General features: G+C 46.8%; 1 protein-coding gene across 5 annotated transcripts in view; it reads left to right on the forward strand.

Moving 5' to 3' along the window:
- The window catches only part of Nadk (NAD kinase), a 28,216-nt gene extending 15,728 nt beyond the window's left edge, over nucleotides 1-12,488 (forward strand). For all 5 annotated transcript variants that reach the window (XM_052178360.1, XM_052178362.1, XM_052178361.1 and 2 more), the window contains 10 exons: nucleotides 677-760; nucleotides 6,385-6,514; nucleotides 7,429-7,537; nucleotides 7,661-7,746; nucleotides 9,063-9,165; nucleotides 9,705-9,844; nucleotides 10,032-10,131; nucleotides 10,210-10,367; nucleotides 10,960-11,042; nucleotides 11,706-12,488. In XM_052178360.1, coding sequence (XP_052034320.1) covers nucleotides 677-760; nucleotides 6,385-6,514; nucleotides 7,429-7,537; nucleotides 7,661-7,746; nucleotides 9,063-9,165; nucleotides 9,705-9,844; nucleotides 10,032-10,131; nucleotides 10,210-10,367; nucleotides 10,960-11,042; nucleotides 11,706-11,868 — 1,156 coding nt within the window. In that variant the 3' untranslated portion in view covers nucleotides 11,869-12,488. The remainder of the gene's footprint in view (nucleotides 1-676; nucleotides 761-6,384; nucleotides 6,515-7,428; nucleotides 7,538-7,660; nucleotides 7,747-9,062; nucleotides 9,166-9,704; nucleotides 9,845-10,031; nucleotides 10,132-10,209; nucleotides 10,368-10,959; nucleotides 11,043-11,705) is intronic.
- The last annotated feature ends 5,487 nt before the right edge of the window (nucleotides 12,489-17,975 follow it).

The following is a 17,975-nucleotide window of genomic DNA, read 5'->3' on the forward strand; positions in this document are numbered from 1 at the left end:
AACTCAGTGTTGTTCTCTCTGGGCTAAGAGGAGTTAGTGAAGCCCCAGATCCTTGAGTGAGTGTCCCAAGATGAACAAACACAATACTGTCTCGGGTCTTTGCCCTGATCCCCAGAAGCATAGGGAGCCTGGCTGCTGCTGTCCCTGGTCAGGGCAGGCTGCAGTGAACCTTTGTTTGGATGCTCAACTGGCTGGGTCACTTTTCAGGAGGGAAGGCTGGGTTGCTCAATTGGTATCTGTGTGTTATAGACACATGTGCTCCAGAGCAAATATTTCTGCTTGAGTGTTCATCTAGATTATTCAGGGTGGTGCCAGGTTTTGACTCCCGATTATAGCCCACAGACCTGCTGAGAGGTGCTGCCTTGGGTCCTGGGCTCATGCTAGGCCAGTATTTTCCTGGCTCTTACTAGACTTGTGCCTCCTCTGATTTGGGATCAGTGTCCACGGGAGCCTGTCCAGGTCAGCTTTCATGCCTCATTACTGCCACAGGGAACCTGGGCAGTAGTGAGTGCCAGCACAGCATCCTAGACCAGGGCAGGGTCTGCTGGGCCTGCCATGTGAATGCTGTGGATGATGGAGCTACTGTCATTTGGGTTTCTTGGAGACTGACAGGGCCATGTTTGCTTTGCTTTCTGTCCCCTTCTACTTTGACACCAATCCTCTCTGTGCTCCACAGGAGGACCCGCTCTCTCCATGGGCCGTGCCCAGTGACAACATTTGGACCAAAGGCCTGCGTGCTGCAGAACCCACAGACCATCATGTGAGTTTACCAGAACTGGAGGGGAGGGATGTTTCTTGAGAGTATTATGGGGTTGCCCTGTGCAAGGTTCTGAGTTGTTTAAAACAAAAGCCAAACAGGTGCTTTCAGAAACCATCTGTGTTCATAGACTCCGAAGTGGAGACTCTTAGCTGGTGGTTTCTCCCATGGCTTCCAAAGGCAGAGGGCAAATTTCTGTTTTGGTATACACCTATACTCTGGCACTCTCTTTGAGTCAGGAGGATCTACAGTCTGAACCAGCTTGAGCTGTTAGTAAGATGTCAGCCTAGTGTCAGACCCTGTCTGAAAAGCAAAAACACATACACCAGGGAGAAAGAGAAAAGCAATGGTGAGCTGAGGGCTGTGGCCAAGTGGGACTGGGCTCCCTGACTGTGCCTGTCTACACAGGTTAAATAAGGCCAGTGAGAGTTACTTGGTGTTCTGTTTCTTTCCTTCTTTTAAAGATTTGTTTGGCTAGGCAGTGGTGCTGCACACCTTCAATCCCAGCACTTGGAAGGCAGAGGCAGGCGGATTTCTGAGTTCAAGGCCAGCCTGGTCTACAGAGTGAGTTCCAAGACAGCTAGGGCTATACAGAGAAACCCTGTCTCAAAAAAAAAAAAAACAAACAAACAAAAGATTTGTTTACTTATTTATGTATTTATGTGTACAAGCACTCTATGTGCATGTATGCTTGCATGACAGAAGAGGGCATCAGCTCCCACTGTAAATGGTTGTGAGCCACCATGTGGTTGCAGGGACTTGAACTTAGGACCTCTGGATGAGCAGCCAGTGCTCTTAACTGCTGAACCATCGCTCTAGCCCCAGTTTTCTATTTCTAATGATGAGAATCACATTCTAACAGGCATCTTTTTTAATAGTACCAGGTGTAGAAATATGAACTTTCTTTGTTTTTTTAGCCTGATTTTAGTTGCTTGAAAGATACTTCTCTTTGTTCATGTGTATGTTTGAACTATGGGTTTGCCATGCTAGAGATGGGACCAAGACTTGCCCTTGACAGGCATACACTCTACCACTGACTGGCCACATCTCATCCTGTGTGCTCCTCACAACCCTGTCACTGGCCAGGACAACGACCTGGAATACAAACTCCCTGAGACCTTAGGAATTACTGTATCTTACTGGGTTACACCTGATCATTATCTCTGTCAACCCAAATTCTGGTTAGCATTGGATATTTCCAAAAGAATAAATGTTTTGCCCTGTGTTCTTCACAGTATCTAGCTGTGTTTTGTCATGGGTGAAAAAAAAAAAAAAGAAAAAATCCCTTAGGTGGGTTGATACTGGTACTTTAGAATGGTACCTGGGTGCTGATGGCTCACACCTTTAATCCCAGCCCTTAGGGTTTGGGAGGTAGAAGCAGACAGACAGACCCCTTGAGTTCCAGGTCAGTCTAATCCGCAAAATACAGAGCAAGTTTTAGAATGGTTAGGTATGTACACAGATAAACCCTGTCTCAAAAAAAAAAAAAAGAAAGAAAGAAAAGAAAAGAAAAGAAAAACAACAAAATTATAATGTCAGGGCCAGCAATGCCTCAGTGAGTAAGGCCACTCACCGCCAAGCCTGATAGTCTGAGTTATCCAAAACACATGCGGTGGAAGGAAAGAACAGTTGTAGTTTCACAGTCTTATTTTGACAGATGTGCACACACTAAATAAATTAGTAGCTGAGTAAGGAAATGCTCGGAGGACACAGGAGCATTTCATTTCTTCACCTTTGGTTCTTGTTTTTGTTTGGCTCTCTCTGCCCCCATCTAGAGACCATTGTTTTCGTTGTATCCAGAGTCTGTTCTGAGCTTTCCCTTTTTTTCAAAGTAGATAGTGTGGAAGGGCTGATGTAAGTGTGGCTGCCTGGGAGGTATGCGCTGATGTGATACATAAAAGGGAGACACCTCACTTTTGCTCCTCTCTCTTAGGCAAGTGAAGGTAGGGCTGTGATGTATGATGGGGCTGGGTCAGGACACATAAGCCTGTGCTGTACACCACCTTCTTCTGGTCTAGATTAGAGACCTGACCCAAGGCTATGTATGACCCTCTAAGGATGGTTCTCATCCTTCCTTTTACTACGACCCTTTAATACACTTCCTATTTGGGGACTCCCAACTGTTAAGTTATTTCATTGCTACTTCATAACTGTAATTTTCCTAGTATTATGAATTACAGTGTAAATATCTGATGGGCAGGATAACTGATATACAAGCCCCAAAGTAGTTCACAACCCGATGGTTGAAACCCCTTGCTTGGAGAGGACAGCATCATTGCTTTTCTGCCACCTGCAGGCCATCCAAGAAACTGCTTTTAAACTTCAAACTCTGCTCAAGGGTTGGTGTAAATCCCAGTAAGGATACTGTTCTTACACCCTTAGGGATGCAATGCAGAGATGCTAGTATTAGTGTTTTTTAGGGAAATTTTCCAATGCCTATGAGTTCACAGAGCAGAGTTATGAGTTATTGTTGCTGCTAGATGTATATCATTGGAAGCAAGATTTCTTGACCTGTTGTATTCTCTCTCTCTCTCTTTTGGTTTTTCAAGACATGGTTTCTCTGTGTAGCCCTGGCTGTCCTGGAACTGACTCTGTAGACTAGGCTGGCCTTGAACTTAGAAATCTGCCTACTTCTGCCTTCCAAGTGCTGGGATTAAAGGTGTGAGCCACTACTGCCTGGCCCTATACTCTCTTATCCATACATTCAGCAATCGCAATTGCACCAACACCAAGCAGTCTGCTGATAACCTCTATGCCATTGTCTATCCCATGTGTGATCCACCCTAGCTCCCCACCACCAGAGCTCTAGGCACCTCCCTGCTTCCTATCCCTGGCCTGGTACCCACACTCCTGTCCACCGCCTCCCAGCATCCTAGGGGTCTCCTGTGTTTGTGAAGCACCTACTGCTTGCAGCTCCTTCCTACACAGTTTAGCACTTGCCACTCACCTAACGCTCTCTAGCAGTCAATTTTGTTTATAATGTATGTAGGTATATAATACATGTATATATGTATGTGCTTATGTGTGTTTACTTACTCCACATGTGTGCAGCTTCCTGTGGAGGCCAGAAGAAGGTTTTGGACCCCCTAGAACTGGAGTTACAGGCAATTACAATACCAGATATGGGTGTTGGGACCTAAACATGGGTCCTCTTCAAGAGCAGTGTACACGTGCCCTCTTCTTTTTTTTGTTTTGTTTTGTTTTGTCTTGTCTTTTTGTTTTAAATCATGGTTTCTTTATGTAGCCTGGCTCTCCAAGAACTCGACTTGTTAGATCATGCTGGCCTCAAACTCAGAGATTCAGCTGTCTCTGCCTTCCAAGTGCTAGGGGTGTGGTATGCACTCCTAACTGCTGAGCTTTCTCTCCATCCCTCCACAGCCAGTTTTACTTAGATATCAATTATTTAGGCCAGGACACAAAGTGGCCTGCAAGCCATTCTATAAGGTCAGAAAGTCCAAGTGAGGGTGCTTTAGAACTGTGGGTTAGTGTCTAGCACAGGCATCTTTCTCTGCTCTGCCTGGACCATTTGTTCTAGGCTCTGAGGTAGAGTTCTGTCACCTGCATCTCTGTATACTTCTATGTGTCAGTGTAGGGACTCATAGCACCTATGTTATAAAAATGAGGGCTTTATACATTTGCCAAGTATCAAGTATTCCCAAGATAGCATGGAGGACTTACAAGGAATTTTCATTTCCTTATTAGTTTGAGGCTTTACTTAGAGGCTATATTTTCCTTATGGGGATATATGAGGATGTCAGTCTGTCATGTGGCACAGTGGTCATGAATCGCTGGCTGGCAGAGCAGATCATTTAGAGCTGGTTCTGACAGGCCATGAGCCTGTCAGCTCCACATGGCACCTGAAACCCAGACTGCCTGGAATGGTCACCATTCCTCTGTAGATGGCACAACAGGAAGTTGAGCTGGTTTGTGGTCACAGGGAGGACTTGGCCTGTGTATAATAATGCTGGTGACACATGCTGAACCCTGCTGAGCTTCAGGCCTGAAAGAGTCATGGGCTGGGCCTGCCTGAGGCAGCCATAACCCACATATGGGCAGGACAGGCTGCTGGGTACAGGGTATGGGCTTGGAGCTCTGGTGGGGCAGAGGTCTGTGATCCGCCCACATTCTCTGGAACTGGAACTGGGAGGCTGGCAAGTTCAGGGAGAGATCTCCTTTCACCTGCAGCCCTTTCACCTGCCTGCGACCAACCGCCTCCCTGTGGGCGGGCCTGCCTTTTCCATGCTCCCAGTTCTCAGCGCCAGGGCTGCTAGGCAGGTGGTCCTGGCCCTTCCTTAGGAGCAGAGGACTGAGACTAGCCCTCTTTGCTCTTAATAGTTAACCTTGTGTTTTTCATTTTTAAACCAGATGATGAAGCAAAAGGACCATGTAGTCGGAAGGGAGTCTACATTTTTGTTTATTTGATTTTATAGTGTATCGAACACTGCTATAGAACCTTGACAAGCCTTCTACATTTTGCTTTCAGTTTCGAGGATACAAAAATTAAACTCAGTGTATACACAACTAGGAGCATGGTGGCCAGGCAGGGCTGTGTGTGTGTGGTGAGGGAACACCGCAATGCTGGGGACATGCCTGCTATCTCCTAGAAGGTGGAGACGCCTCAGGAGTCCTGAGCACTACAGGCAGGTGGTGAGGCTCAGAGAGGCAGCGATGAGTGGCCTCTCTCCTCCCAGAAATGCCAGGAACAGGTGAGTGCTTTGACCACTCGTGGCCTCTGCTTTCAGTAGTTTGTGTCATAATTTTGAAGGTTGGTTGTGGGTTCTCACAATGCTAGAATACATTTCATAATTGGGGAAATTATGTTGGACAGGAAAAAAGATACTTCAGAAATTTACTGGGCTAGGCATGGTACCAGGTCATGCCTTTAATCTCAGCACTCAGGAGGCAAAGGCAGGTAGATCTCTATGAATTTAAGGCTAGCCTGGTCTATATAATGAGCTCCAAGCCAGTCAAGGCCTCATAATGAGAACCTCTTCAAAACTTAATAATAATAATTATTATTTAATTATTATTTAATTAATACTTATATTAATTTTAATTAATAAATAAGACTCAGCTAAGTTTATACCATAGCATAGAGAGGTAGGCCATACACCCTCCAGGTACATCAAAGGAAACACATGTTCTGAAGGATTCTGGGACTGGAAATAGTCCATAGTAGACCCCAGGACAAAGTCCTCAAACCAGCTGTTCTAGATTCTGTGAGGAGCAGATGTCCTCTATGGGCTGACAGATAGTCTAGGCTTTTCCCTCTGTTGCTTTATGCCATTTCTGTCTTCACATGTGTTCTGGCCCATGAAGGTGAGTATAGGTACAGTTGACAAGCAGGGTGCCCAAGAGGATATGGCCAAAGTCGTGTGGACAGTGGGCAGGTGGGTCTTCAAGGTCTACCAGCAGCTAAGGACAGTTGTTCTGGAACCATTGTGCTCTGGGTATGTGGCTGCAGGCTGGCCGACAGCCATCCCTGATGGGAACCATTGCTAACACTGTGCATACAGATACAGTTGGCAATGCATTTTTATTTGCTTCTAGTTTGTGGCTATTTTTATTTTACCAAATTCCTCAAGGAACAGACAACTGCTGGTATGAGCTCTTTTCTCTCCCCAAAGGCACATCCAGGACCCTGCAAGTCAACGGTTGACATGGAACAAGTCTCCCAAGAGTGTCCTTGTCATCAAAAAGATCCGAGATGCCAGCTTACTACAGCCCTTCAAGGAGCTCTGCATATACCTCATGGAGGTAAGACAAGCAGGCTCTGGTCTCAGCTTGGGTTGATGCATCCTACTTGCATTGGGAAGAGACTTGGCCAGGGTTGCAGAACCAAGGACTCAACAGGCCTTTTATTTAGATGTCTGAAGCATTCTAAAAAATACTAGCCTGTAGTGCTGGGGGCTGGGAAATCCCTGGTGGAGGAACTGCATCTGGCAAGAACCCTGTACTGTGTCATGTGTTCGTGAGGAAGTTGCCCGCCTAACCTCAGACCCTCTATCACACTACCTCCTGAGTCCTGTTGCAGCACTTAACCCTTACTTCGGTCCCTTAGATGATGCTAATAACACATCTCCCCTGTCTGGGTAAGTTTTAAGAAAGAGAGGTTTGTTTAAGCCTGTGATTCTGAAGATGCTAAGTCCAGGTGCCACATCTGATGATGGCCATCTTCTCTGCAGAGCCCCAAGGCATAGGACAGCATTTGTCAAGAGATAGTGTGTTCTCAAATATGTGTGCATATATCTTCTAGCCTTTCCTTCTTCCTATGAATGAAGTGATGTGGCTCTACCCTGATGGTTTTACTCCTAATCACCCCCCAGAGGTGCCACCTCTGGACATCAAAGGCTAAAGTTGCACCTCAAAATCATGTTGCCCTTCAGTATATGACTTCAGGAACTCCCTCAATACCCAATGCCACTGGGGTTAGAAAGCTCCTGTTTGGGAAGAGGCCTCTATGATATCCTGAGTCGCAGAGTTTTTGACTACATTGCAATGAACTGAGCAGTATGGAAATTATTTACTAGCCAGGAAAACATCTTTTCTCACCCTATCCCAAAGTGTAAAAGCCAACATGACCTGGACTGGACTAGACTGGACTGGACTGGACTGGACTGGTCAGGGCCTGATGGGCTATGCAGGGGCTCCCATGCATTCTTTGCTTCCAGGAAAATAACATGATCGTGTATGTGGAAAAGAAAGTTCTGGAAGACCCTGCTATAGTGAGTGATGAAAACTTTGGACCAGTGAAGAAGAAGTTCTGCACTTTCCGTGAAGGTGTGCTGGCTTAAACCCCCTCAACTGGCAGAAGCCATTAGCACTCTGCCCTGTTTGTATCTGCACACTTGGGCACTAGGGTTTGTGTGACAACAGTTCCCACATTCTGTGTTTGTCTTCTAGATTATGATGACATCTCCAACCAGATAGACTTCATCATATGCCTTGGAGGGGATGGCACCTTGCTGTACGCCTCCTCACTTTTCCAGGTAAGGCTTTGTGTAGAGTGCTGAGGTATTCTTGGGTACAGTGCGAGGAGGTGCTTTCAATGTAAGTATCCCTACCCTTCATCACACAGCTTCCTGCCGAAAGCCACAAGCTCCTTATTGTTCTTACTCAAAGGCAGCCTCTTCACAGAGATCACCTAAGACCATCGGAAAACACAGATACTTACAATTCATAACAATAGCAAAATAGGCTGGGCAGTGGTGGTGCACGTCTTTAATCCCAGTACTTGGGAGGCAGAGGCAGGCGGATTTCTGAGTTCAAGGACAGCCTGGTTTACAAAGTGAGTTCCAGGACAGCCAGGGCTACACAGAGAAACCTTGTCGAGGGGGGGGGGGGAAGGGGGGGAAGCAAAATACCATTATGGAATAGCACCGAAAATAATGTTATGGTTGGGGTCAGCACAGCATGAGGAACGGAATTAAAGGGCTGCAGCATTAGGGAGGCTGAGAGCCACTCACTGCTCTAAGAAGATGGAGTCTTTTTCAGCCCAGTTATTAGCAGTAGAGCAGGTTTGCAGATTAGTACAAGTACCTGGTCTCCTGGGTGAGTAGAGATGAGTGGGCACGCCCCTGCCAGTGTCAGGGTGGGTGAGGGGGGCGAGTGTGGGGAGGCTCCTCCTGAAGAGTGACCACATGGCGACAGACCTGGCACTGTACAAGCAGGCTAGAAACCAAAGCCCCAGGCAGGTAAGGGCAGCAAGGGGACCTCTGGCCTCAACCTCAGCAAGGTAGGAGTGGGCATGGTGCTGCAGGGAGTGGGGTGGAGCGGGACAGTACCTCTGGTGAGATGCCAGGGCAGAGCCCATCTAGCTGTGTGGAGCTGGGGATGGGAGTGGGGTTGGGGTTCTGGCAAGATGTCACCCCTGCTTTGCTCTAGAAGTTTCTGTCCAAGGACTACAGGCAATTTGTACTTTGAACCTTAGTTTTATGCTCAGCCCCACTTGCATTTAGATGAGGCCTAAACCATCTCCAACTTTCCTCTTCCATCCCCCAGGTCTCTGCCAAGTCTGCCTACCTCCTAGCCTTACGGGCATGGTTACCACAGCCATAGCATTGTATCTGTTACTGGCCAGATCGTGGCTGTGTGACCAGTGAACTGGTCGGGTCCTGTTGCTTTTGTTTCCTTTTTGCCCTTCCCATCCATTTCTCATTGCTTTGGGAGATGGCCTGCCTTGCCCTGCTCTGGCTCTTCTGCCTCTTGCTTGGCTCATGCCCACCCATCCCCAAGATGTGCAACTATTGACAGTCTAGTGGTTCCTGGGTAGTCTGGTGATGCCACCTGGTCTCCTCATCCACAGGGCAGTGTGCCTCCTGTTATGGCCTTCCACCTTGGATCCCTGGGCTTTCTGACCCCATTCAACTTTGAGAACTTCCAATCCCAAGTGAATCAGGTGATAGAGGGTAAGTTGGAGCATCCTGGATCTCCCAAAATAGTTCAGTGTTTCACTCCCACTTGATTAGATTATTGTTATTGCTATGGGGCTTGCTTTGTTTTTCAATTTTATGTGTATGGGTATTTTACCTACAAGTATGTCTGTGCTCTCACTGTGTGTGTACCTGGTGCTCATGGAAGTGTGGGGTCCACTGGGAAAGGCACAGATGTTATTTCCCAACATGTGGGAACTAGGAATTGAGACAGGGTCTTCTTTAAAAGCAGGCATTGCTCTTTAACCACTGAGTCATGTTTCTGTCACCTTTGGTTATCTTTTTATATATATATATATATATTTTAATTTAATGATGCAGTTTCAAGATTTTGGGAATTTTTTAATTTCAAATGTTTCAAACACTCCTTACTAATGTGGGAAGTCCAACAGCATATGAGCTGCTCAGGGTGGCTTTGATGAAAGGCACTGATGGTCACTGACTTAGAAAGGGAAGGGTCCCAGCTTCCTTGGAGGTGGCCCCAGCCTCCCTGAGCTGGACCCTGCTGACCCCAGGGAATGCCGCTGTTATCCTGAGGAGCCGGCTGAAGGTCAGGGTGGTGAAAGAGCCCAGAGACAAGAAGACAGCCATCCACAACGGCCTCAGTGAGAATGGTCTGGACACAGAGGGCGGAAAACAGGCTATGCAATACCAGGTCTGTGGAAAATTCCCCAACTGCCTAACTTTAACTCCCAAGGAGGGGACCAGAGTGGGGTGGACTCGGGGCTGCAATCCCTGACACCAGGATGAGAAAGTTGTGGTGAGCCTTCAGTGCTTCTGATAGCAACACTAGCTATGACCTCACTCCCTGAGTGCAGTACATGGCCTTCCATCTATTCCAGGTCTTAAATGAAGTAGTGATCGACAGAGGCCCCTCCTCATATCTGTCCAACGTGGATGTCTACCTGGATGGACACCTTATCACCACTGTGCAGGGCGATGGTAAGGCCCATGTTGCAGCTAGGGACCCAAGAACCCCACATTGGCCCAAGAATGATGCCTACACCCTGTCCCTGCCAGGAGTGATCGTGTCCACCCCGACGGGCAGCACAGCATATGCAGCTGCAGCCGGGGCCTCCATGGTCCACCCCAACGTGCCAGCCATCATGGTTACACCCATCTGCCCCCACTCGCTGTCATTCCGGCCTATCGTGGTCCCTGCAGGGGTCGAGCTAAAGGTCAGAGCAGTCCCTCTCTGTCTCCTCTGATCTGTGAGTCTTTTGACCCTAGGCTAGCAGAACACAGTTGTCACTACCTTAGTACCTGCCATCTCCAGTGTCTACCTCTCAGCACCCTCACATGTGAGCCCCACCTGCTAGTGTACCTGGAACCTAAGGCAGAAGGGCTTTGCATCTGTCCATGGTCTCTGACAGCACAGAGAGCTGGCCAGCCCTCTGTGCAGGACTCTTGAGTTGCAAGAGATGGGGATGGTCCCCATTGGGAGGGCATGGCATAAGTGTCTACTTGTAAGGAAAGACTCCTGATTGGTCTGATCCTCAAAGCCTCTGACCTGGTCTCTGGCAGACTTCCAAGTGCCCACCTTCAGCCTCATTTTTCTCTAAACTCCCTCCATCTCAGGCCACTTAGGCTAGTTAACTAGTTACTAGTGTAAGTTCTAGTGACCATATGTATGGGAGGTTTCAGCTATTCTTAGAGCACCAAAAACGAGGCTAGAGCTGTATCGTGCAGGAACTCTGAAGGGCCCAGAGTGGCCTAGGAACACACCCTTCCTACCTGGAGCCCACTTCTGTTCCTGCTCTACCCCTTTAGATTATGCTGTCACCGGAAGCCAGGAACACGGCATGGGTGTCTTTTGATGGACGGAAGAGACAGGAAATCCGCCATGGAGACAGGTTTGGAACTGCAAGACTGGGGCATGGGCTGAGTCCATGTCTTCCATCAGGTGGGATTAGTCCTAGTGGGTGGCCTGTTACAAAAGCATGGTCATGTGCAGATGCAGTAGGCTTGCAGCAAGGCCCCGTTCCTTGGTTCTTGTTATACACACAAGACAGTACTGGTCTCAGCCTCGTTGTAGGGTGAGTCACCTCCAGCATGGCTGTGGTGCTGCCTACAGCCTGCAGTACCTAATGGGGAAAGGTCTGAGGCTGCGATGAGCCCACCACTACACAGCCTCAGAAACAGCCAACTGTACCTATTCAAGCTAGCCCCTGTATCTTCCTGGACATGTGGGTGTGCTGTTACCCAGCTGAGTGTGGTCTACCACAAGACCTAGGATGGGCCAGCAGAGCTGCTTATGTCTTTGTCTGACCAATCCCCACCCTGCCTCATCTCTGAGAGAAGTTGCCTAGATCCCTTGGGAGTCAGAGACCTGGAGTCAATCTGCACAGTATTAACAGGGACAGAGTCTGTGTCTATGTACCCATCTAAGGATCCAAAGTAGCTACTTGCACTTAGACAAAGTGAGGCCCTGGGAGAGAGCTCTGGCCTAGGGAAAGCATTTTGTTACTTGGAAAGGTACATGGCTTACCCAAACATATTTCTCTTTCCCTTCAAAGCATCAGCATCACCACCTCCTGCTACCCACTGCCCTCCATCTGTGTGTGTGACCCTGTGAGTGACTGGTTTGAGAGCCTTGCCCAGTGTCTGCACTGGAATGTTCGAAAGAAGCAAGCTCATTTTCCAGAAGATGAAGAGGACCAGGATGAGGAGGACAGCTAGACTACATTTCCCAGCTTCCAACCTGATTGGACCCTCAAACTCTTGGGGCCCTTATTTCTCCTGCTGGCCTTCTGGCTGACCTGGCCTTGACAAACCACATGGCTGTCCAGGCATCTTATGTCCTGCCTGCCTTGCTGGGAGAGCTTGGGTCTGCCTTTTGCAGAACAGATCAGCTTTTTAATGTTTTTAAACCTCTTTTTCATTTATAAAAAAGCAAAATGAGAACTGGGCGGGGTGTCCTACATCTCTCCCATGGGCCCCCGCATCCCCCTGAGATTCCCAGGTCAGGAATTCCCATAAATCAGTCTGTTGAAATTCTGAGGGGGTCAGAATGAATTGATCTTCCTTTTGATACTGAAATAAATGTCTCAGCCAGAAATCTTCTTTTACCTGCAGTGCTTTCCCCGGGGCCTGTACCTTTCCCCTGGCAGCTTTGCTGTGGGTTGGCAAGGCAAGCTTGCTTTTGTGTTTCTGGAGATGGCTAAGTACCTCTGGGTCTGGCCCCAAGACCTCTGACTCCTTCCAGAGCAGACAGAGGTAACACTTGGCACAGCCATCCAGCAACCTCACATTCCTCACACAACAGGGCAGCAGATCCTGGGGACAGTTTAAATCCTGTATACACTTTTTAGAGATTATTTTAAACTTTCTGAAGTGATTATGTACATATTTTCTTGTACACACTTTGTGAAGATTTAGAGGGGACTGCCTGTTGTCCAATGTTTACATTGTGTCCAGGACAGGGCTCTGTGCTTCCACTCCTCCCTCACAGTGGCCACAGGGATTGAGACCAGCTCATGATTGACATCAGGCTTGTGGGCCTGCTCCCTCCTTCCATAAGAATCTTAGGTTTGATTTGATCTGAGCAGCAGCCATATGCAGCCTGTAGGTGATGCATGTATGTAATGCAAGTAACATTAGCACATGAGTGCCACACAGGCCTGGAGCCTTTGTGGAGTCAGTGGAGAGTCACGGCACCTCAGCTAAGTATCTGCTTTCAGTTTTATCCTCACCTCTTACGGCAGGAAGAAAGAACTGCCTGTTCTTTGACTGGCTTTCAAAGTGAAGTCAGGCTTTTGTCTCATGCTTCTAGGAAAGGTTTGTCAGCTGCTGTAGAACTGACCACAATGAGCTTTCTTCTACCTGTTAAAGTCAGGACCTACTGAGCACCTGTGGAGCCCTAAGTGGTCTGGCTTCAGTGCTGTTAAGCCATGGTGACTCGTCCTCACGGTCTGTCCTGTTCATCCGTGACTGAGCACAGGAGGCCTCTGCTATGATCCAGAGGAGAGCAGGGTCTGAAGCATATGTCATGCATCTAAAAAAGCAAATGTTGACAAATCTAGAAGCAGCTGCCACCAGACTGATCTAGAACACATGGAGTTTTCACATAAATTCTTAATGTTTCATATTGTTAATATCTTAAAATTTTGTTAATTGTTAATGAAGGCCTTATTACTATTTTCAGATTCTTTCAATAAATAAACTTGTTTAAAAAAAATGAAGTAGTGGCTTACTTCTGGCTCAACAACTCCAGGGCATCATCTTCAGAGGTCACCTAACCACAAGAGATAACCTTACCCTGATAGCACCAAAGCCCTAGGGTGGGCACCTGGCCCACTCTAAAGCAATATAGCATGGTTGGGGGCACAATCACCTTTGCAAAGAGGTCACATGTAGTGCCCAAAGCTGGAATAGACCAGTGACTAACAAGGCCAAAGACTATGGCCTGACAGCCTCTCAGAGAAGTGTCCTCAAGTCAGTCTGTACTATCATCAGGAAGATCCTGAGACCAAAGAAGTCCCAGAGTCCCATTGCTGCCCGGGGGTGACGAAAGCCACCTGTCCTTCATCCATCATTCATCCAACTACCTGGTCTAGGTCAAGAGGTAGCTATAAGCCAGGCAAAGCTTGTCTCAAGACAAACACAGCTCTGGGCTGGACAAAGCCAGTCAGGAGCCCTTATAAACCCACCATGTAGGCCAGCCCTGGCCCCAGGCGGTCATTACCGGCTCTATTTGTACCTTTTACCTCCATACCTCACTGCCATGAGCACTCTCCCTGAGACTCCTAATCAAAGATTCAGAAGGATTCAGGAAGAATCCTGATATAGCAGGTCCTGACATAGCAAGAATGGCTATTGTTTGATAGATCATACCCAGTATCTGGGGCTTCACCTTGTGAGGGGAAGCATCTCTCCTACCCAGGTGCCAGCATTCCTGGGTCAAAAGCTGCTTATTGTGGGTGAAGCCCTACCACTTCCCAGGACTTATAACTGCCTCCTTGTTCAGAGCCTGTATCCCTTCCATGGCCTAGGAGTTAGACCCAGCACTGCCCAAAGACTCCAAGCCAGAGAGGATAGCTCATTAGGAGTGTTAGAGACACTCCTGTTCCCAAGGCCATCCATGTTCCTGGCAAAGGCTGATGACCTTGGTTTCAAGAGAGGGAGAATTGAGAGAGGGATCACACCAGACCTTTTAGACATTGCTGGGGGTCGAGGCATGGTGTCCTAGCAGCACTCAGTGAAGTTCCGGGCAGACTGTACACCCTTGCCTGGCCAGACCCTATGTTGCATTTGTCCCTCCCAGATCATTAAGCCCCTTCATCACCAGCAGCAGCCCCTTCCATTACATTCTGTCCTAGAAAGACCCAAAGTGAAGAGAGTCTATAAACACAAAAAACAAGAGAGACTCTTGTCTAAACGAACAAAAGCCAGGTGTGGTGCATGCCTTTAATGTCATCACTTGAGAGGCATGGGCAAGAAAGCAGATATCTACACATAAAGACACACTTATGAAGATGACCAGGCGAGGTGGCATATGCCTTTAGTTCCAGGTACAGAGAGGGGTGAGGGGAGCACCAGAGGCAACCTAAACTATGTGAGTTGGAAGCCATCCTGGTCTACAAAATGAATTCCAAGCCGGTCAGGGCTGCCTTGATACTGAGGTGGGGCACAAAAGCTGATGACTTCTAGCAGTTGACTCCTGCTGATAGCAAAAGGGATTAGTAAAAGAAACTTAACTACTTGGGCTCTTTGCTCTTTAACTCAGGGTCCACTCACTGGAGCTCAATAACTCTTCATGAGCCAGTGAGAAAGAAAAGGACTTACAGATGGTTGTGAGTCACCATGACCATAGGCTGCTGGAACCAAACCTGTAGACTTGCAATACAGGATATAAAAACAACAAGGGCTCTTAAACACTAAGCCCTCTCTCTAGTCCCCAAACCTTTTCCAAGTAATACTGACAAAAGGCAGGCTAGGGGACTAGAGAGAAGGCTGAGAGGAACATTCATTATTCTTGAAAAAGACCCAAGCTCAGTTCCAAGGACCCATACTGGACATCTCACAACAACCTTTTACTCCAGCTTTGGGGTATTCTGGGACACACACACACACACACACACACACACACACACACGTGCACAAATTCTACACATTCTGCCGGGCTGGAACACCAGTTTCATTCATTTCACATGTACACATGCATACTTATATACATACACATATACCAACATATATTTGTACATACATACATATAGACATACATACATACATACATACATATTGTACAGATATACACATATACATATACATACATATAGTCAGTAGACATATATACACATTATACATACATACATACATACATACATACACACATACATATGCACATTTGGTGGATGGAGTCCCCAATAGCCACACCGTATTTTTTTCTCTCAGCCTTTTCATAACTTCTTAGACAAAAGGTTTTTTGTTTGTTGTTTGTTTGTTTGTTTGTTTGTTTTCAAAAAACAGGGTTTCTCCATGTAGCCCTGGCTGTCCTGGAACTGACTCTGTAGATCAGGCTGGCCTTGAACTCAGAAATCCACCTGCCTCTGCCTCCTAAGTGCTGGGATTAAAGGCATGTGCCACCACTGCCCAGCCAAAAGTTTTTTGTTTTCTTTTCTTTTCTTTTTTTGGAGTTTGGTTTTTTCGAGACAGGGTTTCTCTGTATAGCCCTGGCTGTCCTGGAACTCACTCTGTAGACCAGGCTGGCCTCGAACTCAGAAATCCACCTGCCTCTGCTTCCCAGAGTGCTGGGACTACTGGCGTGGGCCACCACCACCCAGCTAAAAGTTTTTTATAAAATTAATGTATCATTCTATAAGCTCATTATCAGTTCAAAACAATACTTTCACATGGCCTTGCTATATCCTTTTGGAAACCTGTGGCTTGGTCCTTGGACTGGACCTAGAAGGAATGTTTTTTCTTGATCATTAATTGTTCCAAGCAAATTTTTTTTTTCTAGTGCGATTTATGTGCTTGTTACACAGAACTCTATTTGCAGGTTTTTATTCTACAGGGGCTTAAAATTACTTGAATCAACTCAGGAATTCTTTAAAATCATTATCAAGAATTATGAAATTAGCCAGGCTGTGGTGGCACACACCTGTAATGTATTCCCAGCACTCTGTGAGGCAGAGGCAGGTGTATTTCTGAGTTCAAGGCCAGCCTGGTCTACAGAGTGAGTTCCAGGACAGCCAGAGCTATACAGAGAAACCCTGTCTCAAAAAAACCAAATCCAAAAAACAAAAAAATAAAATAAAATAAAAGAATTATGAAATTAGTTGGGCAGTGGTGGCATGTGCCTTTAATCCCAGCATTTGGGAGGCAGAGGCAGGCAGATTTCTGAGTTCGAGGCCAGCCTGGTCTACAGAGTGAGTTCCAGGACAGCCAGAGCTACACAGAGAAACCCTGTCTCGAAAACAAACAAACAAACAAAAAGAATTATGAAATTATTAGTTCATCTAACCAGCATTATTACATGAACATACATTTTCATATTGATCTGCAGGAAATTTTCCCAATGGGGTTGGCTGATACCAGGAATCATTAGGCTATGTAATAGTGGTAGGAAGGGCATATTAGCAGCAAGAAGCAATCCTGGGATGAAGTCTCTGGGGTCCATGCCTCTCACAGCACACCTATTACAGCCATGCAAACAGTGGGCAAATACCAGAAAACTCAGTGGCTTGCCACAGCCTTTCCTACACAACCTTGTCAGTTACACAGAGAAATCCAGTCTCAAAAAAACAATACAAGCAGCAGCGGTGGTGGTGGTGGTGGTGGTGCATGCCTGTAATCCCAGCACTCTGGGAGGCAGAGGCAGGGGGATTTCTGAGTTCGAGGCCAGCCTGGTCTACAGAGTGAGTTCCAGGACAGCCATGCCTATACAGAGAAACCCTGTCTTGAAAAAACCAAATCCAAAAAAACAAAAAACAAAAACAACAACAAAAAAACAATACAAGAACAACAAAAAACTTATGGGCTGGGCAGTGGTGGCACATGCCTTTAATCCCAGCACTTGGGAGGTACAGGCAGGTCGATTTCTCAGTTTGAGGCCAGCCTTGTCTACAGAGTGAGTTCCAAGACAGCCAGGGCTACACAGTGAAACCTGGTCTCAAAAAGCCAAAAGACAAACAAACAAACAAAAAACTTATGAGGATAGAATGAAACAAAGACACACAAGGATATATGGAAAACTCAGAAATACAGATATACAGAGACAATGGAGACACAAAGAAACATGGGAAGAATCAGAGAGACCAATATATGGAGACTAAGAGACATGAAGACAGAGAGAGATACACAGTAAGATTACAAAAGAAGAGGCATACACACACACACACACACACACAGATGGAGTCCAAAAATTCAAAACAACCTAAGCAGTCACAAGAATTCAGCAAAGCAAGATCTTTATTTGAATTATGCAGCAAAAACTGTCCAGTCAGGGACAAGAGAATAGCTTGGGAGCTGACGTGTCATTGAATATTCATCTTTAAGTATTTAAGCAGATAACAAAAATTCATTGTACTCAGGCTGCTATTGATCAATTAAGACTACAGAACAAACTCCAGAGGTGTATAGCCATTCTTTGCCAGATTTTTTTTAAAGATCTATTTATTTTTATTTATATGAGTACACTGTAGCTGTCTTCAGACACACACCCGAAGAGTGCTTCTTCCAGCCATTTTTTAGCACATTTATCCTGTTCTCATTGGTTGGGTTATTTAACTGTGGTGGGGCAATTTGCCTAGCTTCCATGTCTCAACTTGTCAACCAAGGATGCC

Source organism: Apodemus sylvaticus, chromosome 3, assembly GCF_947179515.1.
Source record: "Apodemus sylvaticus chromosome 3, mApoSyl1.1, whole genome shotgun sequence".
NCBI lineage: Eukaryota > Metazoa > Chordata > Mammalia > Rodentia > Muridae > Apodemus > Apodemus sylvaticus.